Below are 27,569 nucleotides of genomic sequence, written 5' to 3'. Positions count from 1 at the left end.
AATATGTTATTATGGAAAAAGCAACAGTAAAACACAAAATGTGACATTCGATATCAAGATAAGTGTGAACCTTGCGCTGTGCAACTTTCGATTATACTATCGTGTTTCCTATCGGAACGTATTAGATGAAGGACTCTCGCTGCTACACGTGACATGTTTTCACCTTTACATTTTCTTTACCAATGTTTGCCTTTCTGGTAATATTTCTGTTATAAAATTTTCTACTGAAAGTAAGCCGTTATTTTGTTATTTAAAATGACGTCTAGAGGGACACCTAGCCGATTTCTGAAGAGTGTTTTACAAAATGGAGTCGGGAGATACGTTTGTCAGTTGAAGCGACTTTCGCTTGTGTTTTCTAAAGATTCGGCCAACTCGTTGGGCGTCAGGTAAGTTTAATTTTAAAACCCAAACGAAAAAAGCGGCAGTTTTAAAACTTGCTGAAAGACGCAGGAGGATATGTGGAGTTCTGTCATTCAGAGCGACCTTGACTGACGGTAAAAGCGGATTGTCTGCATCAATCAGTGACTCATTTGCTTATACAGACAGGGATTCAAACTGGCAATCTTATGAAACTGAATTATTGGACATGTCTTGTTTGTGCTACATTATAAACGGAACGCGACAAAAGAGACAAGTAAAGGACAGCACTAGAATCCCGGCACTTGAAAAGCTTGAAAACAAGAAAGCCTCCCCGCGCTCATTGTGTTTCACATCTTAAGAAATATAGATTTATGTATTGTAGTACCTGTTATAAAACCAGCTTAAAAACACCGGTGTTAGGTTATTACTACGTTTAATGCACTGAAAAACAAACACTTTAATAAGGCACTGTTCTATAAACGTAAATTCTTTAAACGTGCAAGTAAAAATTAAATACAAGTATACCAGATATACGGAATTTGTAATAAAGGACCGTCGTGAAAAACCTTATATATTGTAGTAGCTAAACAAGCAAAATAAGCCATTTACACATCACTACAGACTTTAGACACATAGTCACAGCTAAGTTATTTCTGTATTGAACGTATCATATGTGTGCCAACCACAAACGTACACAACTGAGCCAACTTAAAGCCTTGAATTTTCATGTTACCAATAATAAATTGGCAATAAGCAATCATTTAGAATTTGGGTGACTGAAATATACCATGCTGCCCATCTAAAGATATTTTATTGTGCAGCAAACATAGCTCAGTCGACACAGACATCAAACCATCAATCACAAAAGAAAAGCAACATCCTTCACGCTTCCTACGGCTGTCGACCACATCATTTACACAACCAGGGCGATCTGTTCGGAACCGTAAGGCGTTTGCACCTGTCAGGGAAGAATAACAGAAACGAGGAAGCTAAGCCATGATGTGAATCTCACAAATCAACTATGCTGAAGAGAAATACGTTTTTAATCGGGGCCAGCACCAAGCGTTCCCTTTTCTGAAACCAGTACCTAACGATGCGACTAAAGCTTTGTGCCCTCATAGCAAAAGCATTTTTTCGGTTGCTACTTCCCGCCCACAAATAGCTATTGAGGCCCCAGTATTTTCTCAGGCAAATATTCTACCACATCGAATCAGTAAGTTAAAGTAGCACATGAACCTGGGGTCTCATTTATAAAACGTTGCGTGGATTCGAGCATGAAAATATGCCCACGCCAAAAAAGAAAAATCGGGTTTATTAAACCTGGTGTATGCACATTTCAACGCAATTTACTGTTTGTATATCACAAGCCAGGTTTCCATCCAAGGAGTTTTTGCGAAAAAATATTTAGCGCTTCAATTTTTTTACCGATATAGCTGATGGAAATGCTAATTATCGATAAAATGTTGTACATGTCGACATAATATTTTTCCGTTTAACTTTAGCGCATAAATTCCATATCGATACTTCAGATGTCGCAAAAAATACATTGGAAACAGTTTTTGTCGGATAAAAGGGCTTTAACGCAAATAAATGTGTCACATTTTCATCACGTGCAATCAAAACGAGAATGGCGGAGCGGCTCGCATGGTCTGATGAAGAGTTTTTTTTTTTGATTAAACGTCGTTATTTTGTATTAATTCAAATTTAAGTTTTAATTAAAAACCTTAAGGGAAGCAGGTTAATTCAGTTGTTATCGCACTGTGAAGGGATGTTGAAAGGTAGGCTCACCTGTACAGATCCGATGCTGCAAACACAGCTGCATCATGGGCACTTCCAGGAGTGCCAACGCAAATGTCTCGTATCATGCACCTGTCATCAACAAGGGCCTGGAGAACAATAGATGGCCACCCTTTGCGATTAATGTAATCGCGGTAGCCTTCCGTCGGGGGAAGAATAGGCACATGCGTGCCATCCAGCGCACCGTAAATCTGTGGCACAAGATGCACCAAGGAATTGCGGTATGCAATTTCATTGGCCTCCGCTACAGTCGGAAGTCTGATATAACGCCTCATTAATTTTTCTTTAATAGTGGTGCACACAGCATATACACATCGATGGACGGTAGTTTTACTAACCCCGAAAGTTTCTCCAACTACTCTATACTCGGCGCAGGTTGCCAGCTTGTAAAGGGCGATGGCAATCCGCTTTTGGGTTGGAACCGGTGGTCGGTGGCAACCTGTGATGGGCGCAACATCAGAACTGATGAATCCACACAACATCTCAAACGTCGGCCGTGTCATTATAAAATGATGCAGCCAGAGATTTTCTGTTAAGTGTCTCTCCACCACCTCCTCCCAGAAGGTCTTATTCCGTCGTCTCTCCCATACCCGTGGGTTTCGTCGCACTGGGGTACTTTCTTCGAGCTCTAGGGCTATCAGACAAGCAACTGCTTCATTCTGCTGTCGTCTTCGGATATTATGTACAATTCCAATTATTTGTGAAACTGAAATAACAGTAAGCTGGCAAATTTCAAAAAACTGTCTGAATAATCTCTCCATTTCTTTGTTACTTTGTTTAGTGGAGGGGGTGTAACGTGGAAAACAAAAGGTAGATAATTTGCGACATACACAAAATTATGTATGGAAACGGCTCAAGGGCAGATTTTTTTCGCGATACAACAAAAGTTATGCGACAGTTCGTTTTGGGGGGGATGACGTCATCACGCACACCATTTTATCGATAAAAAGCCAGTTTGATGGAAACAGGCTGGAGACAGCAAATTTCGCACATTTTTTTTACGTATATTCTGTTTGTCGATAACAAAACGTCGCAAAAAACTGGATGGAAACTTAGCTACAGTCAGCTTGTAAGTGTGCATACGTGAAAGCTGCCGTAAAACTTCCATTTCTGGAGCATGCTAATCAGCCTCCTATACTGTATATACAATCGCCATGCTGTTGCACTTCAGTTGCTGGTAGAGCAGGCACCCACCTTATGCGTCAGCTCCCCACCACTTGCATTCAAGAGTACAGTATCTGGTTGTGCTCTGCAGGTCATGCGCGGCACTATAGCACCTCTCCTGTGCATTGTCGGGGTCAGGGAAAGGCGTAAGCGCCCTCATAAAATGAAATTAAAATAGTCTACATAATTCTCATCACTTTTGAGGTGTAATATGTTCGTCTCATCAATGCACTTTATAATAATGGCTTAGCTGGTTTGCATTTCCAAAAGTTGATCAAGGTTGTCATCATTTCCCAGTTTCTCCAAAATGTTGCATACACATGGGTCAGAAATGCTGTAAAGATATGCATGTTACCCCATCAGGTTTTCTTTTCTAAGTCCCAGTATTTGCATAGGAAATACATAAGCACATTTTGATCCTTTTTGTGTGTATGTAAGCTTTATAAATGAATCATTTGATGTATACTCATATACTCAATGCATATAATAGTGGATTAACATTCAATATAGGCCTTTTAAAACAAACAAAATGCACTGAGTTTGGCCATAAAGCAATAGTGAATTTTATGCACTATTAAATGCTCTGTTTGTCCATAAATTAAATGAGATGCTTAAAGGATAATCACAAATGATTATGAGATACTAACTTTTATAAATGTGTAGAGATTTGATGTTGAAGCATAAATATGTGCTTATTTGTGAAAATGTTTTTTCTCCTGCCCTGAACCCTGTCTGATGATGATTAGACAAAGCAGTCATTAAATAAATGAGCAATGGGCTTGTGTGTGGGCCTGAGTTAACCCCCTTAGGTACAAGCTGCACAAGTGGCCCAGTTTGAGACTTTGAAAATCTGCTCTCCTATTTAGAATTGGCCTGCCTTGGAAGTGTTTTGAGAGAAAAGTCCTTCATATTTGCAGTCAAGTTCACAGACCTTAGCATGTAACTGTAAGTAGGTTAGTGGGTAATACTGCCTTAGCACATGGACCGCCTTAAGGGATTTTTGAAATATAAATGTTGTTCTTGCTGCTTATTAATTCTCTTAAGTTTTTCATTTTTTTCTCAACACTGTTTCACACCACACAGTTCTTTAAGTTGTAATGACCGCTGTGTGTAAGTGAATCACTACATATTCCACAAAGTGTATGTAAGCAACTAAAAAGTTGGTAAAAAAAACTAAGAAGTTTTTGAAAAACATAAACAAATTTTTCAGTACAGACGTTTTATCTGTTTGATGACACTGTGAAGTCAGCTTGGCATCACTGGGGAATTGCCAGAAAGGCAACAATTCGGGATGAAGCACAAGAAATAAATGAGCTTTTAAACTTCATGTTTAATTTCAAGATCATACCAAAATAAAATTGTGTGGATAAGGCATAAATTTGGGTTATCCTGGTTCTGCATATTTCGTGGTGCTAGTGTAAGTTTGACGTAACTGAAGCAAGTCCCTTGGAGTTTTTATTTCCCTCAGCAAATCCTGTTGCAAGTAGCCGTTTCATTTCTTTTGGAGCAAAGCAGTGGAACAAAAAAAACTGTTCAAAGGACAGTTCTTGAATCTTTGTCAGAAATATAAAGTGTGACTAGTTTATCAAACAATTGCAATAGTAAAACTTCTAATGCCTTTCTGTCAGGTGTTGCTCTGAAATATCCTGTCAGTTTGAGAATTTGTTTTAACAAATCCAGAGGGAGCATCAAAAGTAATGTGAGCCTGTTCAATGCACACAATTCCCAGAAAAAAAGCCACACAAGTGAAAATAGCTTTTAGTCTAAGTAGTTATGAAGTCCATTTTCACACATCATGCAGACAGCTGGACCCAATTTTAAGAGCATAGTCCTGGGTTAATGATTCGGTACATTTCAAATGATAGCATTGCAAGGTTTTGCTAAAATCCTGCTTAGGATATTATGATCAAATGTTTCTCTTGTTCTGTTTTTCCCTAGTGCGACTGGCTCCTGACCCAGTGTTGTCAGGCTTCCTTATCTCTGCTATCTTTTGTGTCTCTTAGTTATTACCACTGTATATCTGCTGCATACAAACACAGTTGAGTCTGTTGTACTGTAGCAGAACAGTCTCTGTTACATGAGAACCTGCTGTAAACTGTTTTGCATATACAGTACTGAGTATTTGCAGCAATGTTTCATTGTTTTTTTAAATTTTATTTTATTATAAGTGACCCACAAGGCAAATTGCTTACCAGCTTCCTTAATAAAACAAGAGATCAACCAAAATTCAGTTTCACATTTCGTGTTGCACAGTGTTAATCAGTAAGTGGAATGTTCTGTCATGGTTTTCAAATTCTTTACATTAATGTGAACATACCCCAATTATGCACTGTATTCAGTATAAATGCATAATATATCAAATCACACTCTGAATAAAAAAAAATCTTTACCCAGCTCTTCAGCCATGTAAACCCATACAAGTGTCTGTATGTTAATTCTGACCATTATTTAAAAAATGTATTAATTTTCCATAATTTTATAGAAAGATATATTTTGAGACACAAAGACATAAAAGACACCCAAAAGAGAAATGTCATCCAGAGCAACGGAAGCATGATTTCAAGATGGATATGTTGATAGGGCAGTTATGTCATTGCAAGTAAACCTCATCAGGTATTATCAGATACAGATCCAGTCACCACCAATGAAGTCACTTTTGAAAACCACTGCAAAAGAAGGCAGACTTTAAAAATCTGATAGAAATGTCTGGTATTTTTTTGTGTGGTTGTGTAAAGTAACTCCCCACTTTCTAACGGAGATGAAGGGATTTACTAATACCTACTTTGTAAGAACATATTGTGTCACCAACAATGACAGCCTAAGTTTGAGCTCTTCTCATTTTAGTATAACAAATCAGCAGCATTCTATGTCCCTTGTAGAAGACACTTTTCACATTCCAAACATAAATTACAAATGTTGTCCTGCCCCGACAGAAGTGCCAAATAAGCTTCCTGCAAAATAAAATACTCAGCTTTTATTTGAATTCTCTGTAATTCACCCAAAACAAATACAATCAACTGGGTCTTCACATTTGTTCAATAGGGTCTGTGTCCATGTTACAATCAAGTTTTTTTTTTTTTTTATATGATTTAAATTACATAAGTGTCTGATAATTTTATGATGTAAATCTGTGAGTATTTTTATAGCTGATCAAGTAAAGTTGAAAGGTGGATGTGGACATTTACGTATTAGTGTACCTTTATGAACTATCAGTTTGTGTTGAAGTTGACTTAGTGCTTGTTCATAAAATGTTGGAAGACCAAAATGAAAGTTCCAATTCCTCTCTCTCACCAATAAATATTTCTCAATGTAAATAAACCATTGTGGATCATTTAATGAACTATTCCTTTAACATCAATTTAATGAGCTTGTCATCTAAGGAAAATAAAAACAACTTAAGTTTTTTTTATTTTTGTAAAGGACTATTGTCTGCTTTCTTTATAGCAAGTTTTAATTTCTAATTTAACTGTGAATAATTTGAGAGTTGCTGTCTAGATTTCAGAATTGGATAGATCCAATAATGCCTCAGATTGGATTTCCCTGCAGGGAGTGGTGAGAGCAGCTGAGAATATCATTGGGGCATCAAAGAACTCTACAGCAAACATCCAAAAAGTGTGCAGCCAACAAGTCAGAGACCACACTCGCCTCCACAGTGGACTGTTTGCCCTTCTACCCACTAACAAACCGTGACAAAGTATATTGATTTAGAACCTCCAGATTTCATAAAAGTTTAATTTCACAATCCGTTAGACTCTTAAATAATGATCATTCTGTTAGTACAGTGTGATATATAATTTATCTGTGCAATACTAACTTCTGTTACTGTCAGGTAAGTTAAATTTATGTGGTGGATCCTATTGTATTATAGGGTATGTATGCATGTTGGTGATTCTGTTTATTCTTGTCTATTCTCATGATTATTTTGTTTGTTTTGTTGGCTTTTCTTGCACATAATCAGGCTAGGTGATGCCATTTCATTCTGCTGTGCACTGTTATGTGTGGTTTCAAATGACAAGTAACGTTAACCTTGAACCTTACTTAACTTATTGTCTTTAACAATTGCAAAAAATGGAACGCATTTACTAGCTGTGTACTACAGGTACACAAACCTGTACTTGCAACATAATACAAGGTACAACAGTGCATTAGAAAAAAATGATCAAATTTAGCAATGAAAATGAAAATTAAAAATAACCATTCCAAATTAAAAATAAATACAAATTTAAGATATTCACATTTAGTATGTATCAGATATAATAAATTACTAAAAAAAAAAAATAAAGTTAAGCTTTTGTTGAAATGCAAACGAAAGTAGTTTTGTTCCAACATTTACTAATTCCATTAAAATGTATTTGTAGAAAGTACTTTTTGTGATGTGTGAAGAGTTCCTAATCTGTAGTGTATCTGAAGACGTAGAGAAAAGTGAGAAAGTGAGGCAAGGCATCTAAAGGTAGAAAGTGACTGAAACACAGTGAAAAGATAAAGATCAAAGTGGGAAAAAAAAATCAATCTGTTAAGGAGTAATGCATTAGATGTTAAACAAAGTGAATACTGTAAGACAGTCTTTTATCTACACACACAAAAATAAATGTATTAAATAAACTGAATGTAAACTGTTTGCTTTTAAGCATGTCACTCTGTGCAAACAAACTACTTGTATCCAGCAGGGGATACTTGCTCTGGAAGAATTCAGTTTTATAAATAGTAGTAGATAACAAATGCTTTTCAAAATGTCCACTACCAGACGGTAAAGGAAAGTAAAATCCACTTGTCCTTTTTTGATGTTGATGGCCAGTAAATATAACTGACAGAAGTCCATGGACAAACACAAATTTTATAGTCTCTTTCACTAAATCACAAATCAAGCAGAGTTTTCTTTGTGAAGTAGTTATCTCCATCTTTTGTCTAATATTAGGCTTCTAGTGTCTTTCATGGGTATGGCTGCTGTTGTGCAGTTTTTAAGTCTTTATCTTGGAGAAATCATTCAATTGTAGACATGTTCAAAAAGATTAATATCAAGCTAGACAAACGTGTAGTACATACTGTACATTCATTCAGTTGATAAAGGTGCCCTGTGTTCTTTTCCCATGTGATTTTTAAAAGTACTGCAAACTAACTTTGTGTGGTTTTCTAGAAACTTCACCTCTATTAGCCCAATTTTTGTTTTTTTTTAAACATTTTTTTCCAGAGATTTTGACTATGATTGTTTTTATATTATTTATGTAGGGTGTATTAGGGCCACAGAAAAGAAAAAAATAATAATAATAATTGAAAGTCTATATTTTAACTTTACTTTAACGTTAGTCTCATAGTTCGCTTTGTGGTTAAAGCTGACGTTTTCATTTTAACCTTGTAATTTAAACTTTAGTCTTATTATTCAGTTTGAGATTAAAGTTGAAATGTCAAAATAAAATGTGATGACATGAACTGTAACTTTGCAACCTGGAAAAACCAAAGAGAAAACACTCACTGTGCTTGGGCACATTTAGCGATCACATCCTTCCCGAATCCTACTGAACTGGGCCTATCTCTTCTAAGCAGGCTAGGGCATGGTACTGTTGGCCTAGCACAGAGAGATCACACTAGTCAAACGAATTAGACTTTGGGTGGTTACATTTAGACAAATGTGCTCAGGCACTGAACAAATTGCTAGTGTGAGTACACCCTAAGAATCCCAAGATTGATGTTTAACTGAATAGTAATCCTCAAACCCCATTGTAATAGAAGTAGCGCATTAAATGCTTCGTATTCTAAGTAATCCCTGATCCAGTCGTTAATCACTATGTGCTTCTTAAACAGACAGAATACATTAAATTCATGATATGACACCCCTCTGAACATACAGAATACTAAGATTTTTACATGATATATTTTTTATAATGAAATGCATTTCAATTAAATGCAATTCAGTACTGTTTTTATACAAGTTGATACCAGGTGTTTGGAATAACATGAAAATACTGTCAATTTTTTTTTTTTTTGGTAAAAAAACTGTTTTTTTTTTGTTTTTTTTATATACAGTATTCTCTATCTCCCAATAGCCATCCACCGCTTAACTTGGCAAAAACTGAACGAATTTACGTCTCTCACGGAAGTGGACTTGCAGTAATTGTCAGAGTAGACTTAAACGTCAAACGACTCCCAATTGATTGTCCATTGTCTTTTGAGTTTCTGGCTCTTAAACTAATAACAGAACCAGGTCCCGTCTCACTCATTGTTCTTTATCGTCCTCCAAAATACAATGCATCCTTCTTATCTGATCTGATTGAACTTTTAACCCACCTAATCTCTTACTCTCAGAGAATTATCCTTCTTGGTGATTTCAACATCCATATTGACATTACTACATCTAAACTGAGAAATGAATTCCTATCCTTATTGGACTGTTTTGACTTGACACAACATGTTGATTTTCCCACCCACTCTGGTGGTCATATATTGGATCAGATCTGTACTTCTGGACTATCTGTTGCCAACATTAACAGCACTGATTTGGGACTCTCTGACAATAAAGCAGTGCTTTTCACTGTCTCATTATCTCTCCATCCACTTATCTGTAAACGACAAATTTCTTACAGAAACCTTAAATACCTGTCCCTCTATCCTTTCTGGATCCATTTCTGATCTTTTACTGTCTGCACCTATTCCGTCAACACTTGATAGTCTTGTTGACCACTATAACACAGCCCTTCATTCATCCATCCATCCATTCCAACCCACTGAATCCGAACACAGGGTCACGGGGGTCTGCTGGAGCCAATCCCAGCCAACACAGGGCACAAGGCAGGAACCAATCCTGGGTAGGGTGCCAACACACCGCAGGCCCTTCATTCAGCATTAGATAAAACAGCTCCTTTAAAACATAAGGCGGTTTCCTTTAAGCGTTCAGCTCCTTGGTATAATTCAGAATTGTGATCTATGAAAGCAGCTGGCCGACATCTTGAGGGAATGCCACGTAAGACTGGCCTCACTGTGCATATCCAGGCTTTCTCTGACCACCAAAGAGCTTACAGAGAAGCACTAACTTCTGTCAAGAAAACCTGTTATGGCAGAATAATAGAAAGTGGCCACGATAACCCAAGTGTTTTGTTTTCTGTAGTTAATAAACTAATCGAACCTGCATCTGGCCCAGCTACCTCTTCTGCTGAAGTCTGTGAGGAATTCCTTCACTTTTTCCGTAACAAAATTAAAGATCTAAATAATTCAACTAACATAAATACATCATCTGTTTATATCTCTCCCTGTTTTCTCACTCCATCCAGCTCCTTCTCTAAGTTTTCACCAGTCACATCTGCGTTTGTTAATAATCTGCTTTGTAAGATGAGACCAACTACTTGTGTACTGGACCCCGTCCCCAGCACACTACTTAAATCCTGCTTTCATGCCATACTCCCGACTGTTACAACAATAATAATCTCTGTAATTAACTCAATAATAAGGCTCTGTGCCAATCGCTTTTAAAATTGTTTCTGTAACCCCAATGTTAAAAAACTCTGGTCTTGATGCTGACAATCGTAACAATTTTTTCGGCCTATTTCCCAATTACTTTTTCTGTTAAAAGTTTTTCAGCGTGTTGTAGCCTCCCAACTCACCAATTACCTAACCTCTAATAATTTGATGGAACCCTTTCAGTCTGGTTTCAGGGCGCGGCACAGCTGTGAAACTGCTCTGCTATGGGTAACCAATGATTTGCTTATGGCAGCAGACTCTGGACAAACTAGCATATTAATTCTATTAGACCTCAGTGCAGCATTTGACATGACATTCTACTGTCCAGAGTGGAGAACATGCTGGGTATCTCTGGCACTGCTCTCCAGTGGTTCAAGTCCTATCTGACTGATAGGCAAGAGTTTGTTAGTCTTGGCAACAGCAGATCCAGTTCAGCGCCAGTCACACAAGGAGTTCCTCAGGGCTCTGTCCTCGGCCCTCTTCTCTTCAGTATTTAAATGCTTCCCCTTGGCCATATTATTCGTAGCTATGGACTGGGTTATCATTTTTATGCTGACGATACTCAACTTTATTTCAATGTTAAAAGTGGAACTTCATCAGAGCTTTCTCAGCTCACAACCTGCCTCAGTGAAATTAATACCTGGATGGAGCAGAACTCTTTAAAATTAAATTGCAACAAAACTGAACTCCTGCAAATTGGGACTAAAGTGCAACTTAATAAAATGAGCTCTTTCCCAGTCCATCTTGGCGGCAATCTCGTATATGACTCGGGCGCCGTCGTGAGTGGCAGCCATTCCAGCAGCTCCGTGTATGACTTTATTTTTCTACCTTTTTCTCTATTTCACTGTTCACTCCTACCACTTTCTTTTATATGGACTCATTCCCTGGACACTTTTTACTTTTTACTATGGACATGGATTTTTACACACGAGACTCGTCTATTCAAGTAGTCAACTTCAAGCGCTGAGAACAAATGCCCGCGCCGGTGTGGTTCCCTATTTACCTGATGAGGTAAGAAGACGGTATCGGGCAGCAGAGCCGGTGCTAGGATAAAAGCCAAGCATTTAGCGAGAAAGTGGCGCTACAAACCTTCAGTGCCTTCTGTGATCCTGGGAAATGTGAACTCGCTACCAAATAAAATCGACGAATTGGCTGCGCTGGTGAAAAAATGTCAGGACCTACAGAGAATGCAGTTTGTTGTGTTTTAGTGAAATGTGGCTAACAACTAACATCCCAGATGCTAACGTGGAGCTACCCGGGTTTAGCAGAGTTAGAGCGGACAGAGACACATGTACCCGCGGGAAGCACAAAGGAGGTGGACTCGCCCTCTATGTCAATAGGAGATGGTGCAACTCTGGACATGTTAACGTTAAATCTCCACTTGCTGAAGGGACATCGAACTGTTGGCCATAAGTCTGCGTCCCTATTACTTGCCCAGAGAGTTTGGACATGTCATTTTTGGTATTGTTTACATCCCTCCTTGGGCGAACGTGGAGAGAGCGGGTGACGTCATCCATTCCGCAGTTGCTAAACTACAAACACAGCACCCCGAGGCGCTTGTGCTAATCGCTGGAGACTTTAACCATGTAACGCTGGACAAAACATTACCTGCCTTCTCCCAGTATGTGGATTGTAACACCCAGGGAAATAGGACTATTGACCTACTGTATGCAAACGTTAAAGACGCATACAGCTCCACCCCGCTGCCTGCGCTTGGGAAAGCAGATCATAACCTGATTCTGCTTCAGCCTCACTACAAACCAAGAGTGAGGGAGCTACCTACAACCACACGCTCATTCAGGAAGTGGTCCCCTGAGGCATAGCAGGCTCTGAGAGAATGCTTTGGAGCTACGGACTGGAATATCCTGCAGGGATCACATAGTGAGAACATTGAGGAGGTTGTTGACTGCACTACTGACTACATCAACTTCTGTATGGAAATTGTAGTTCCAGTAAGAACAGTACGCTGATATGCTAACAACAAGCCATGGATTACAAGTGACATCAAGGGCCTTTTGAACCAGAAAAAAGGGCTTTTAAAGGTGGTGATCAGCATGAGCTCAAGCGCGTGCAGAAGCAACTCCGAGTCCAGCTCAGGGCGGCAAAGGAGCAGTACAAGAGAAAGCTGGAGCAGAAGTTGCAGAATAACAGCATGAAGGAAGTGTGGGATGGGATGAAGCTCATCACTGGCTGCAGCTCGAAGCGGGGTGTCACCATTGACGGAGATGTGGAGAGAGCAAACCAAATGAACAACTTCTGTAACAGGTTTGAACACCCTAACCCACTCTCACCTCGGAGTACTGCACCCTCCACCCATCCTTCTGCTGATACCAGCATAGGTGAGAGTTTACCCCAACCCACAATCACAGCAGCCCAGGTAAGCAGAGAGCTGAGGAGACTTTGTGCCAGCAAAGCAGCGGGTCCAGATGGAGTATCGCCATGACTGCTGAAGGTCTGTGCGCTGGAGCTGGGGAGTCCTCTACAGCGCATCTTCAACCTGAGCCTGGAACAGGGGAGAGTCCCGAGGCTTTGGAAAACATCTTGCATCACCCCAGTCCCAAAGGTATCGCGTCCAGGTGAGCTGAATGACTTCCGGCCTGTTGCTCTGACGTCATATGTGATGAAGACCATGGAGCGGCTGCTGCTTCACCACCTGAGGCCACAGGTCTGCCACGCCCTCGACCCTCTGCAGTTCGCATACCAGGAGAAGGTGGGAGCGAAGGATGCCATCATCTACATGCTACACCGATCCCTCTCCCACTTGGACAGAGGCAGTGGTGCTGTAAGAATTATGTTTCTGGGCTTCTCTATCGCCTTCAACACCATCCAACCTCTGCACCTTAGGGACAAGCTGACAGAGATGGGAGTAGATTCATACCTGGTAGCATGGACCGTGGACTATCTTAAAGACAGACCTCAGTATGTGCGTCTCGGTAACTGCAGGTCTGACATTGTGGTCAGCAACACAGGAGCGCCGCAGGGGACTGTACTTTCTCCGGTCCTGTTCAGCCTATATACATCAGACTTCCAATACAACTTAGAGTCCTGCCATGTGCAAAAGTTCGCTGATGACACTGCTATCGTGGGCTGTATCAGGAGTGGGCAGGAGGAGGAGTATAGAGACCTAATCAAGGACTTTGTTAAATGGTGCGACTCATACCACCTACACCTGAATACCAGCAAAAGCAAGGAGCTGGTGGTGGATTTTAGGAGGACCAGGCCCCTCATGGACCCCGTGATCATCAGAGGTGACTGTGTGCAGATGGTACAGACCTATAAATACCTGGGAGTGCAGCTGGATGATAAATTGGACTGGACTGCCAATACTAATGCTCTGTGTAAGAAAGGACAGAGCCGACTATACTTCCTTAGAAGACTAGCGTCCTTCAACATCTGCAATAAGATGCTACAGATGTTCTACCAGACGGTTGTGGCGAGCGCCCTCTTCTACGCAGTGGTGTGCTGGGGAGGCAGCATAAAGAAGGACACCTCACGCCTGGACAAAGTGGTGAGGAAGGCAGGCTCTATAGTAGGCATGGAGCTGGACAGTTTGACATCCATGGCAGAGCGACAGGCACTGAGCAGGCTCCTGTCAATCATGGAGAATCCACTGCATCCACTGAACAGTATCATCTCCAGACAGAGGAGCAGCTTCAGCGACAGACTGCTGTCATTGCCCTGCTCCACTGACAGACTGAGGAGATCGTTCCTCCCCCAAACTATGCGACTCTTCAATTCCACCCAGGGGGGTAAACATTAACATTATACAAAGACATTTTCTGTCTGTATACCTACATTGTTATTACTCTTTAATATTGTTTTTATCAGTATGCTGCTGCTGGAGTATGTGAATTTCCCCTTGGGATTACTAAGTCTCTCTCTCTATCATATATCAGGCCTGCCTCTTCTGCAAAGAATCTTGGTGTCATGTTTGATTCCTCCCTTTCTTATTCTGCCCACATAAACCACATTAAGACACTTTCTTACTTTCACCTCCGTAACATATCCCGTGTTTGCTCCTTCCTCTCCTTCTCTAATGCTGAGAAACTTGTCCATGCTTTTATCACATCCTGCATCGATTATTGTAATTCCTTACTGGCAGGTGCCCCTTCCAATCTTATATCACAGCTCCAGCTTATTCAAAACTCAGCTGCAAGAGTCCTTACACGGACCAGCAGCAGCGAGCACATCACACCCATCCTGCTCCCCCTTCACTGGCTCCCTGTGTCTTACAGAATCGAATATAAAATCCTACTAATAACCTACAAAGCCTTAAGTAACCTCGCGCCAAACTACATCAGTGACCTTCTCCATCACTATGTGCCTGTCTGCCCACTAAGGTCCTCTGATTCTGGCAATGTTGTTGTACCTCACACTAATCTACACTCCATGGGTGACAGGGCCTTCAGCTGTGTAGCGCCCAGACTCTGGAATGACCTACCGAAATTAATCAGGTCAGCTGACTCCATGAATTAGTTTAAAAAAACAACTCAAAACTCATCTGTTCAGGAAGGCTTTTAGCTCTACTTGACTTTATTACCCTTCTCTCAGTTTACTTCTATGTCAGGATGCTCATGTAACCTGTATGTGTGTGTGCTAGACCATCAATTATGTTGTCTGTTAGGCTTTTTCTCTGAATTTGCTATCTTACTCTTGTTTATTTATTTATCTGGTTTGTACAATGTTATATACTGTATACCCTGCCGTTCTATCTTAAACTCTGTGAAGTGCCTTGAGCATGGGAAAGGTGCTATATAAATAAAATGAATTATTATTAACTTGTCATTTCTTTATAGGCACAGATGAAGACTCTTTTGGTACTCCCAGGACACCTTGCCACAATATCTGTGAAATGTCCTTGGTCATTGTAAAATTAGCTGAACATTTGATGCAGAGAAACTTGTAAATGTCCAGTGTTTTGGGGCTTTTTTCAGGTGGTTTACATGTGGTTTTTCAATTTATTTTCTAGCAATTTTCTAGTTTTCAAAGGAGCGTTTTGCAGGGAAAACACAATTGACATTATTTCCATTTTGTAGGTTGTGAAGGTTGTGCGGTGATTGTTGTGTTTCCAGAATGTCTTCTATGACTTAGTGCTTTTTAATCCTGGCGATCACAGTTTTGTAGAACAGGTCCGTTAGTGTTGTGACTGCAGCAGAGGGAGCACAACCAGGCAGCATCCTAAAAAAATTCTAGCATATAAGCAGGTAAGTAGTGATATGTGATGAAAACAAATTGTATTATTTTGCCAAAAAAAAGTTCCTACTGCTGTCAGTGCAACATATCATGCAAGCAATAGCTGCTGAGGAAGGGATTATACTGGACCGTGTAATCATGTGACAACAATTGAACATACTTTGCATTCATATACTGTAGATTTACCCCTCCACACATGCAGGATTAAATGTAATCTGCCCAGTTTTGGGGTCACTGGGAGCCAGTGATTATCACAGCAGCACTTGGGTGTAAGGCAAGAAGCACATGTGGTGCTGATAATTTTCAGGGCTCGATTGCACAGCCAAGCAGAACAGAGTGTGTTGTGTGCAATCCAGTAACAGAAACGTTTTTTTGTTTAGTCTTATTTCAGTTGTTATTTGCTAAAGATATTTTGAAACCGTGTGATCTGGTGGTGCAGTGGCCAGTGTTCACCCAGGGATGGATGTTATTTACTACACAAAGAAACAAACATATTTCCTTAACTGAGAAGTATCACAGGTAATAATTTTCCATTCAACATGCTCAATAATATAAATCAATCCAGAAATGCACAGGTCCATGCACATCCCATACAGTTGACACTGTAAGGCAGGAATAAGTGCTCTGCCTGTTTGTTAAAACATCTGCACTAAACTTCAACATGCTTAAAACTAAACGGAAAGTCAATTTAATCACAAAATAAACCAAGATTAAAGTTGAAATTTTGACTTTATCACAAAGTAGGCGTGTATTTTTTTTTCACTGAGTCCCTAATTTTTGATATGTGCTTTTATATACAAATTAATAGCAGTTAAGCTTAAAGATCACACTAGTGAACAAAATATCAACTGCAATACTATCTGAAATAATAAGTATAATTTTAGAAAATGAAGAAGTTTTTGATTGCAAATCCTAATATGCAAAGGTGAAAGATTACCTCTAAACTGTCTTAATGAATGGAGCTCGAGATAGAATAGTAATAAATCATAATGCACCACAGGTGACATGTGCTTGCACATTCAATTTCATGAACATAAAACACACCCCAAAGACTGAATACAGAGCCAAGAAATGCCTTTAGGCACACCTATCATTGTGATTATCTTTTGGCACCAATAAAGGAGGGCAAATGTAAACAAAAAGGGGCTTGAAATCCTGACAATGACATACAGAAACACAATTTATATGACAGCTTCAACAATGTGATGTTGGAAAGATAGTGATTTGGCATCAATGTTCTGCTTTCCCCTTTTTTCTCTATACATCAACATACACCTTTCAATGGGAAACATTTGGAAAAGTTTATATTCTGATTAATAAAAAGAAAGAAAAAAACATTTCAGAATTAAGTCAGGTTATTGTGACCAAAGTTGTCATCTTCCAGGTTTATTTTTTAGTGTGCAGTTAACCTTGGTTAACCTTTAAGTTGCAACACAGTACACTTTTGTTTTCCTGAACAGTTATGATTTATGTACTTTCTCTATACAAGTCATAAAGAAGATTAATGTGTGCTAAAAGGACTGTAGTTTCATATAGCTCCTGATAGTGTGCCAACTTCATTTTAAAGCATCTGTAATTTCATATGTAATATATTAAAAAAGATCTTTCCCCTGTTTGACGGTTTTAAGTTTAATGTAAGGACAGCAACATAACTTTTTTGCTTATACTGTACATATCTTTCAGTGTTCTTAATGATGCACTTGGTATGCTATCAGAGATTCACAGAGGGACAAGCAATGGCAGACAGACAATGTGGCGTAGTGAGTTAAGACTTTGGACATCAGTTCCTGAGGTTGGGAGTTCAAATCCTGCTACTGACACTGTGTGACCATGAGCAAGTAACTTCACCTTCCTGTCAACCAATTGAAAAAAACCAAAAACAAACAAAAGAAATGGAATCAATTGTATCCCAAAAGCCTTGGATAACAGAGTCAGCCTAATAAACCCCTTTAAATGACGAGCAGTATAGTGAATGCAGCACTTGTACAGTGCATCCAGAAAGTATTCACAGCGCATCACTTTTTCCACATTTTGTTATGTTACAACCTTATTCCAAAATGGATTACATTCATTTTTTTCCTCAGAATTCTGCACACAACACCCCATAATGACAACGTGAAAAAAGTTTACTTGAGGTTTTTGCAAATTTATTAAAAATAAAAAAACTGAGAAATCACATGTACATAAGTATTCGGCCTTTGCTCAATACTTTGTTGATGCACCTTTGGCAGCAATTACAGCCTCAAGTCTTTTTGAATATGATGCCACAAGCTTGGCACACCTATCCTTGGCCAGTTTCGCCCATTCCTCTTTGCAGCACCTCTCAAGCTACATCAGGTTGGATGGGAAGCATCGGTGCACAGCCATTTTAAGATCTCTCCAGAGATGTTCAATCGGATTCAAGTCTGAGCTCTGGCTGGGCCACTCAAGGACATTCACAGAGTTGTCCTGAAGCCACTCCTTTGATATCTTGGCTGTGTGCTTAGGGTCGTTGTCCTGCTGAAAGATGAACCGTCGCCCCAGTCTGAGGTCAAGAGCGCTCTGGAGCAGGTTTACATCCAGGATGTCTCTGTACATTGCTGCAGTCATCTTGCCCTTTATCCTGACTAGTCTCCCAGTCCCTGCTGCTGAAAAACATCCCCACAGCATGCTGCTGCCACCACCATGCTTCACTGTAGGGATGGTGCCAGGTTTCCTCCAAACGTGACGCCTGGCATTCACACCAAAGAGTTTAATCTTTGTCTCATCAGACCAGAGAATTTTCTTTCTCATGGTCTGAGAGTCCTTCAGGTGCCTTTTGGCAAACTCCAGGCGGGCTGCCATGTGCCTTTTACTAAGGAGTGGCTTCCGTCTGGCCACTCTACCATACAGGCCTGATTGGTGGATTGCTGCAGAGATGGTTGTCCTTCTGGAAGGTTCACCTTTCTCCACAGAGGACCTCTGGAGCTCTGACAGAGTGACCATTGGGTTCTTGGTCACCTCCCTGACTAAGGCCCTTCTCCCCCGATCGCTCAGTTTAGATGGCCGGTCAGCACTAGGAAGAGTCCTGGTGGTTTCGAACTTCTTCCATTTATGGATAATGGAGGCCACTGTGCTCATTGGGACCTTCAAAGCAGCAGAAATTTTTCTGTAACCTTCCCCAGATATGTGCCTCGAGACAATCCTATCTTGGAGGTCTACAGACAATTCCTTTGACTTCATGCTTGGTTTGTGCTCTGACATGAACTGTCAATTGTGGGACCTTATATAGACAGGTGTGTGCCTTTCCAAATCATGTCCAGTCAACTGAATTTACCACAGGTGGACTCCAATTAAGCTGCAGAAACATCTCAAGGATGATCAGGGGAAACAGGATGCACCTGAACTCAGTTTCAAGCTTCATGGCAAAGGCTGTGAATACTTATGTACATGTGATTTCTCTATTTTATTATTTTTAATAAATTTGCAAAAATCTCTAATAAACTTTTTTCACGTTGTCATTATGGGGTGTTGTGTGTAGAATTCTGAGGAAAAAAATGATTTTAATCCATTTTGGAATAAGGCTGTAACATAACAAAATGTGGAAAAAGTGATGCGCTGTGAATACTTTCCGGTGTAGAAATAAAGAGACAATACTGCACATAAAGGTTTGGGGTTTTTTCCGGCCCCGTATACTGTACAGAAATTGCAAAAAAGGTATACAGTCCAGAGTACATTCAATACACTACTGGATGACAAGATGGCGTGATGGGGGAACATTTATAGGGGGGACTGGAAATAAACAGAGGAATGTTGGGTAATGAGCTGTGGTGCATTCTGGGATCCTGACGTCATCAGAGGGAAGGATGATGCGGAAGTGGAGGAACGGGAGGCGGCTCAGGGTGTCGGCGTTTCCTTCTTTCTGGGAAAATAGAGAGAGAAAGGTTAATTGCCTGTCAGTCCCATATGGCTTTCGGTTTTCGCGCTACTTTCCGGGTCGTTCTGCGACTCCCCATGCGCGCGTGCGTGACACCGGATACACTTGTATGTCAAACAGAGTGATAGCTTTTTTCAGCTAAAGAAAAATCAAAGATGGGGCATACAGGCTTAAAATTCTGTGTTACCTTTTGACAGTAATAAACTGCCAAACATTTTGTTCATTTTGTACGTTTACTTTTCTGTCTTGTGTTTAAAGGAGCTGTTGGAGTGGTAAGCTGACTTCTTGGTGTCACTGTTCCTGCAAACTGGCACTGCTTACATCAGTACTGATACCTTTTGGTCATTCACTTTCGGACTTGTAATGAATTTGGTGTAACTCACCTTTTCATTAAATGAAGAAAAAAATATTAATTATGACAGCTGTTTAATATTTTAGAGAATAAGTAAAGATAATTAAAGTACAAATACATTTATTTGATAGAGTCCTGTTGGAGTAGACTAGACACTTTTACTCTGTTTATTTTGCAATTTCTGCATGATATACATTTATTATTTTATATATCTATCTAGTGATTGATTGTATTATTTGTCCTGTGAGTCTGTACCTTTATTTTATGTTTCTTCTGCCATATGCACCTAAATTTCCCCTTGGGAGTCGAAGTATACTTAATCTAATCTAAAAATAAAGTTTTGAGCAATTAGAAATTGTGAAATTTATTCATGGAAAAATAAATCTGCGTGCTGATTGCTTGTCTATTGCCTAGTAAATAATGTGTTTTGTTCTAACAATTCATTCTTTTCTTTTTCCTTAGAGAGTTTATTGAAGATGGTGTTGTTGATTTTGCAAGACAAAATCCTGGAATTGTAGTGTATGTTGCTCCTGAAAAATGCAGTATTCCCAAAATTGTAGCAGAATACTGTGAGTATGGAAAACTTTTATTTCTGACACGCACTTGGGATATTACTGTCAATCCACTGGAAAGTGGCCATAATGAATATCAGAAGTCCACACACCCCTATTGAAATTCCAGCTCTTTTTTTGTAAAGGCTGGAATCAAAGTACAACATGTCAGACCTGTTTTTAACATTGATAAGATCTTGTAACAAATAGTATTTAAATGAAAAAGAAATGCATCATTTTATGAATAAAAAAGAAAGCAAGGCAAAAAGATTTTACCAACTTGGCTGCATAAGTGTGCGCACCCCTTTTTCACTTTTAACAAATGAAGTTGCAGATCATGTACCAAGTAATTTTCCTTCACCTGATTTGAAGTTAGTTGTCATGAATCATAAATGAAATTCTGTAGTATTTCCTTGTAGGCTTGCATAGTCCAGAGTTCACCGTGGTCTAAAAGGAGCTAGCAAAATATGTACAGTATCTTATTGCTGTAAGGTGCAAATGAGGAGAAGAATAGAATTTTCACATATCATTAAGAAAGACCGCCATTAAGAAGATGTACTATATGGCACCACTAAGACACTGCAAAGATCAGGATGTCCTTCTAGAACTGATGACCATGAGGCTATTAAAAAATGCAATAGCTGCATGAATTTACCTCAATAACTGGCCACTTGTCTACACGTTATAATTATTTAGCATATTTATCACAAGTCGGATTGTTGAATAGCATGGCAAACTTGAAGCCATTTCAAACAAAAACATCATCCAAGTTCATGTGAATGTTCATAAGAAGACACATTTAGTACCCCAACAAGTAAAACAATGTACACTAAAAAGAAACCAAAGACCGACATTCAGTTTGTCAAGTCTGGTGGTGGCAGCAGCTTGTTACAGAGTTGCTTTTCTTCAGCAGATACAGGTGCCTTGTCAGAACTCAGAGGGGAGAAAATGAATACTGTATTCCTAAATATCAAGATATTTTGGTACAAAAACTTTCTGCCCTCTGTCAGAAACCTGAGGTAAAAGAATTTCACCTTTAAACAATTAAAGCACCCAGTCAACTCAACCAAGCAATGGCTTAAAACGATAGACCAACGTCCTAGAATGCTCCAGTCAGAGCTCAGAGCTCGGTTCTCTGGAAAACCTGTGAACCCACCTAAACAAGGCTGTGTGCAGGATATCCCCTTACAGTTTCACTGAACCTCAACCCTACTACAATGCAGATTGAGTTCAAATGTTTGGATTGGTCTCTAGCAACTTACTCCTGGAATCAAAGCGTAAGATACTTCTACAAAGTATGTTAAAAGGTGTGTGTGCACAGTCAGGTGGGCAGTCATTATCCAACCTGCTATATCCTAACACAGGGTCACGGAGGGGTCTGCTGGAGCCAATCCCAGCCAGCTCAGGGAGCATGTCAGGAACAAACCTTGGGCAGGGCGCCAGCCCACCGCTGGGCACACGCACACACTAGGGACAATTTAGGATCGCCAATGCACCTACCCTGCATGTCTTTTTACTGACACGGGGAGAACATGCAAACTCCACTTAGGGAGGTAAAAGTTTGATTTGAATTATTGTTCCTAAAAATGATGCATTTTTTTTACTTAAATACAGTTGATCACAAAAATGTATACAAGTAAAAAACAAAAAAGCCTTAACATTTTTTGCCTTTATTTCTCAGCATTTACATCAGCAAAAGCTTAAACTTCAGTAAGGGTGTGCCAAACTAAGTTTATAAAAGATTTATATGACGGTTTAACAACTCTAAATTACTGTAATTTTATTAATATCAAAGTAGCTGTATCCTCGTATGTTGTCCAGTTAATTTTCTATAAAGTCTTTTAGAAACTCCTTACACTAATATCAGGTTCAATTTTAATAATTCTTTCTTTACATTTATATTGCGCTTTTCTCACTACTCAAAGCGCTTAGCAATTGCAGGTTAAGGGCCTTGCTCAAGGGCCCAACAGAGCAGAGTCCCTTTTGGCATTTTACGGGATTCGAACCGGCAACCTTCCGATTGCCAGTGCAGATCCCTAGCCTCACAGCCACCACTTTTCTAACAATTCTAACAAAAGGACAGATTTTTAAGCAAGTGGAAATCGCTTCATTGTGTGTTTCAAATAGTTCTGTCTTTGTATATGTGTTTAGACACACCGTTTATTTGGACTTAAAGAGATCAGGAAGAACACTCTTGGAAGTCGGCCTCAACTAGAATACTTTGTTGTGTATTTTAGTGTTCAGGTCTTCATCATTTTGGATGGAAACCCTGATATTGTGTGTTTTGAGAGGTAGAATATTTAGGATTTATCTCAGGACCCAGAAGACCTCATTTGATTTGGTCATTCAGCAGAACATTTGCATTGTAAAGTGAATTGTCTAAAGTACAGTTGTTTGATTTTTTTTTGTTAGCCTATCTCTAAGGTTGCATTTGACAATGACATAATGAAGAAACAGAAGTGATTCCATTGTATACCAGGGAGTTCCAGTTTTCAAATAACTGCACTTGCTGGTCACAGTCTGCACCACCAAGCTCCTGATAGTTTTTCTGATTATTCCTTTTTTATTCCAGTGGTGCTAACTTGTTGGCTTGAATTTCAGAGCAGAGAAAAACAGTAGCTAATTTTAAGCACAAGGTGGTGCTACATATACATGATTAGAAAAACAACCAGGATTGATTCACTTTTAAAGGTGATCTTTTTAAGCTTAGCCTTTAGTCCAAGCCCATTTTTTTTTACTGGGAATGATTGTAGATAACCTTTTGGGTCATTTTATGATAATATACTATTATCCTTCTTTCTTCCACATTTCATGCCTTTCATTAAGCTATATTTTCCAGCCCTTTCAGGTTGCATTCTCAGTCTGCCATTTTATGTGAAGTCCAGCAGCAGTATATGCCACAGAATGCATCAAGTCAGTCACTTTGTTTGCTGCTTTCAAGAAAAGTTAGCCCTTTAGTCTGTCACACCTTTATTTGCAAAACAATATCTAAGATAAATGTTATCTTTCCACTAATTTTTTTGCATCTGCTTCCTTCTCTTAGGCACTAAATGGAGAGGTTAATTATTTATTCTTACATTTGTTGTCGGAGTACTGGGGCTTAACTGTCTGTGTGCACCATGTAAAAACAGTATGCATCGAATGAGAGGGCAGTGTTGGAAACACAGTGTAAAAGCTACGGCCCAAAGTCAAGTCTTTGTATTTCAAGGGTTTATTCTTATAGTTCTGCTTGGTATTAATGTCAATCAGTCATAAGTAGAGTGCTTTTTATTTTTAGCTTGTGCCTGAAGCCCTAACAGCTCCTTCATGTTTAAGACTTCTCCTGAGAACTGGCACAGCCTGATGTCACATTTGTTGCCCAAGGCTTTCCCACACAATGACTTTTTTTTCCAGTTAATGCTTGAAAGAATTTTCCATTCTTGCCTTACTTGGTTTTGAATCACGTTACCCTTTGTGCCCCCACACCCGTTATTAAATTTCACTCTGGTCACTTATTCAAGGTATAGTTTGACATATATTTAAAGCATACAGTATAGGGGATGTGTCTTACGGTAGAATGGCCTGTAAGAGAAAGATAAAATGGAGGGAATGACTATGGGTCACTGCATAATGTTTGCGGTAAAGGCGCACTTCCTGGAACACTTGGCAAGTGGCCCATTCAGTTATCTGTGGTCCTTCGTTTATGAAACATTTTATACTTCCTCTTTTGCTTGCCCGCACATACTTAGACTTGAACTATTATTATTATTAATTTTTAGCAGTACAGTTTTTGCAGATCACAGCTGCAGTTGCCAAGCAGTATGTGGTTGGCTCCGACAGCACAGTCAACCATATAAGTACCTTTTTCCGTTTGCAGTTGTTGCATTACAGAAAATGTATGAAAATCTGAAAAATTTTGCTTCACTAGTGATCCAATATATTAGAAGCCAGCATTTTTATTTTTTATAAATATTTGGTGGCATTACTGTCTAATGGATCACATGTCCCGACTTTGAATTGTGCACCTCTGTGATTCTCTGTGTTCTCCCCATGTCTGTGTGCGTTTTCCACCCACATCCCAAAGATATTTTTTATTATTTGACAAGTCTACATTTGGTTGGGCCACGGTAGAGTGGTGGTTTACTGCAACTGTTTCATGGATTCAGCATACTGGATTTAAGTCATTCCAGATGTGGTCCATCTCCCCTTGTCTGGGTGGGTATTCTTGTTTGTAACTCTCCAAAGATACAGTGCTGGAGAATGGTGATATGTTGCAGGTTCAGTAGCATGTGCAAGTAAGAATTTCATTGTGCTCTGTACATGTGACATTAATGACCCTGTAAACCTATATATTGACCCCAGAGTGAATGTGATTGCAGGTGTGAGTGAGCCCTTGTCCTCTTTTTCTTTTTTCGTAGTTTAAATTCCTAATTTGGTTAGTTTGCTAGTCAACACAGTGGCCTGGCAGCACTCAATATTTTTTTTAAATTGCCCACGTATTTACTCTTTTGCTGTAATAAACTACTAACCTTCAACACTTTTTGCAAGCAGCATATCCCTTTTTATTTTTGTTTTCTCTATCAATAATGGCACAAAAGTGTCTTCATATAACAGACCCAACACACATTTTCAATATTATGGGCTGCACCCGTACCCACAGAAATAAAAAGTCCTAAAATTACCCAGTACCCACATTTTTGCCTGTGTCTGCAAATACCTGACCCAATGTAGAACTCCAGAGTGTGACCAGAGCAGCTCCAGTGAACTGCCACTCCTTCCATGACTCTTTTCTGTCTTGTACCCTGTACTGCAGTAAAGGCTCAAGCCCCCTGAGACCCTGAATTAGATTAAGAGGGTTTAAGAATGTTAATGTTTTAATACTTAAATTTATACCTTGATAATTAGACTTTAGCTAGGTATTTATATTATGAAACACTAAAGGTTTCAGTTGGGTGTAAATATGTTCACTATGTATTATGTGTTGAGATGTTTTTGACAAAGTAACGTTTATTTGTCGTTATCGATTTCCTGACCTTACATACATGGTAAGGCCCAACTAAGACACATCTCTCACAGATCCGCTGGTGGTATGAGGTTACAAGCACTGCCACCAAACGTACGCTTCAAATTGTATAGGGAGAATAAGGTCTTTGACAATTGTGAAGGGATTTAAAGAAACCTTAACCCTACTTATGGTGCATGTGTAACTCGATACACAAACCCAACCCTAGGCCGACAAACCTGATATCTAATTTTTAGCAGTATCCTTGCATAGAGTTTCTGGATTGTCTTGGTTTTTTTTTTGGGCGGTTGGTTAGTCTTGTCTGACTGGCTCATTTGAAGAACCAATAAGTTTAAATCTGTGAATATTTATATGTAGATACGGAAGAAATGTTGAGGGGTTTCCTTTTGCATTTATACAACCTTATCTGAATAGAACACTTTTCCAAATATTACAAACCCTCTCTGTTTTTAATCTCTACAGTAAATGGTACAGTAAAAGAGGAGCCGGTTAACAGAAAGACTTCGGAGGAGATCAGACAGCTCATCAAAAAGCTGTCTGTCCAGTCTGGTTTGGAAGTAATCAGGATCCGCAAGCCCTTCCATACGGACAGTCCCAGTATCCAGGGCCAGTGGCATCCTTTTGTAAACAGGTCTCCTTCGCTCCGAGTGCAGAGATTTGTGAAAGAGAAGAGCAAACTGGAAAGCAGCTAACCACCCATCATGGACTGAAATCTTTATGGAGCTGTTAACATTACTCTTTGTCACGTCCACAGCTTCTGTTTTTTATTTTACAGATTTAAATCATTGATACGCTGAATGCTAATAAACACAATTGGATGTGGATTTCAGAGTTACCTGCTTTTTGAAAGGAATAAAAGGCAATTGGGCCATTTCTGACAAATGGGGAGGGATAATTATTAGAAGTGCACAAGTGTAACATGCTCATTCATTACTAAAGATTTCAGCAAGCTTTTGTTTTTGTTTCAATTGCAATATGTATACCATATAATATGTGGCATATCGCACAGCACAGTGTGGTTTGTCAATCTCCCTGACTCGGCAGGAACACATTGTCTTCTTGTCTCATTAAATGTTGAGCTAAAAATAACCATAATGTTATGCAGAAGTTGGCGAAACTTTTGTAATTTAAGAAGTTTTAGTTTCGTCATCATTTCAGTGACTTCTGTAAACAAGACAGCAAAGCAGTCGCCCAAAGTTCACTTACAGTAACACAACTAAAATGACTCTTCAGTTTTTAGTTCAGTCTATTTTGGTATTCTGCAAATCACTGAGTACCACCTCAGCCCATCAGAGCAAATCTACAAATACATATTACTAGCATATTAATAGCAAACTGCCAAGCCATACTTTTAAACACATAAACACACAATCTACGTTAAACACACTGTAAAACTGCTCTTTTACTTGTGATCATGTTTTAGAGATACTTAATGCCCCACTTCTCCACTGAATTTGTAATGGTGGGCACACTCCATCTTAATTGGCAGACTGGAGTGTTTAGTAAAATTCTTGCACTTTTTTGTTTCCTTGGAAAAACCTATGCAGACTTCAGAAGGGAGGTAAATTCAGAGTTACAAGGACAGAACACATTCAGTTCTATCTCAAATACTCAGAACTGCTGGGCAAAGTGGGTAGCTGGCAGCCCCAATCTGTGGCATACTCTCTGAAACACTTGAATATTAGAGTTATTCTCAAGGGTTTTTTTTCTTAAGGTGGCAGGATCTGGGACTGTTATTGAACAAATGATATACAAACAGGGATAAGCATTGCATCAGGCAAGATATTTTTGTTTTCTGTTAAATAA

The 27,569-nt window shown here is 39.3% G+C and overlaps 1 protein-coding gene across 1 annotated transcript; it reads left to right on the top strand.

The window, feature by feature from the left end:
* Positions 1-135: 135 nt before the first annotated feature.
* mrpl43 (mitochondrial ribosomal protein L43) lies at positions 136-26,587 on the top strand. The gene is made up of 3 exons (XM_028795750.2): positions 136-386; positions 20,673-20,779; positions 26,226-26,587. Exons 1-3 carry the CDS (start codon positions 256-258, stop codon positions 26,453-26,455), a joined length of 468 nt encoding a protein of 155 aa, XP_028651583.2. The 5' UTR covers positions 136-255; the 3' UTR covers positions 26,456-26,587.
* Positions 26,588-27,569: the final 982 nt, after the last annotated feature.

Source organism: Erpetoichthys calabaricus, chromosome 2 (assembly GCF_900747795.2).
Source record: "Erpetoichthys calabaricus chromosome 2, fErpCal1.3, whole genome shotgun sequence".
Taxonomy (NCBI): domain Eukaryota; kingdom Metazoa; phylum Chordata; class Cladistia; order Polypteriformes; family Polypteridae; genus Erpetoichthys; species Erpetoichthys calabaricus.
Note: the sequence above shows the minus strand (reverse complement) of the source record. Positions and strands in the feature narration are given on the sequence as shown.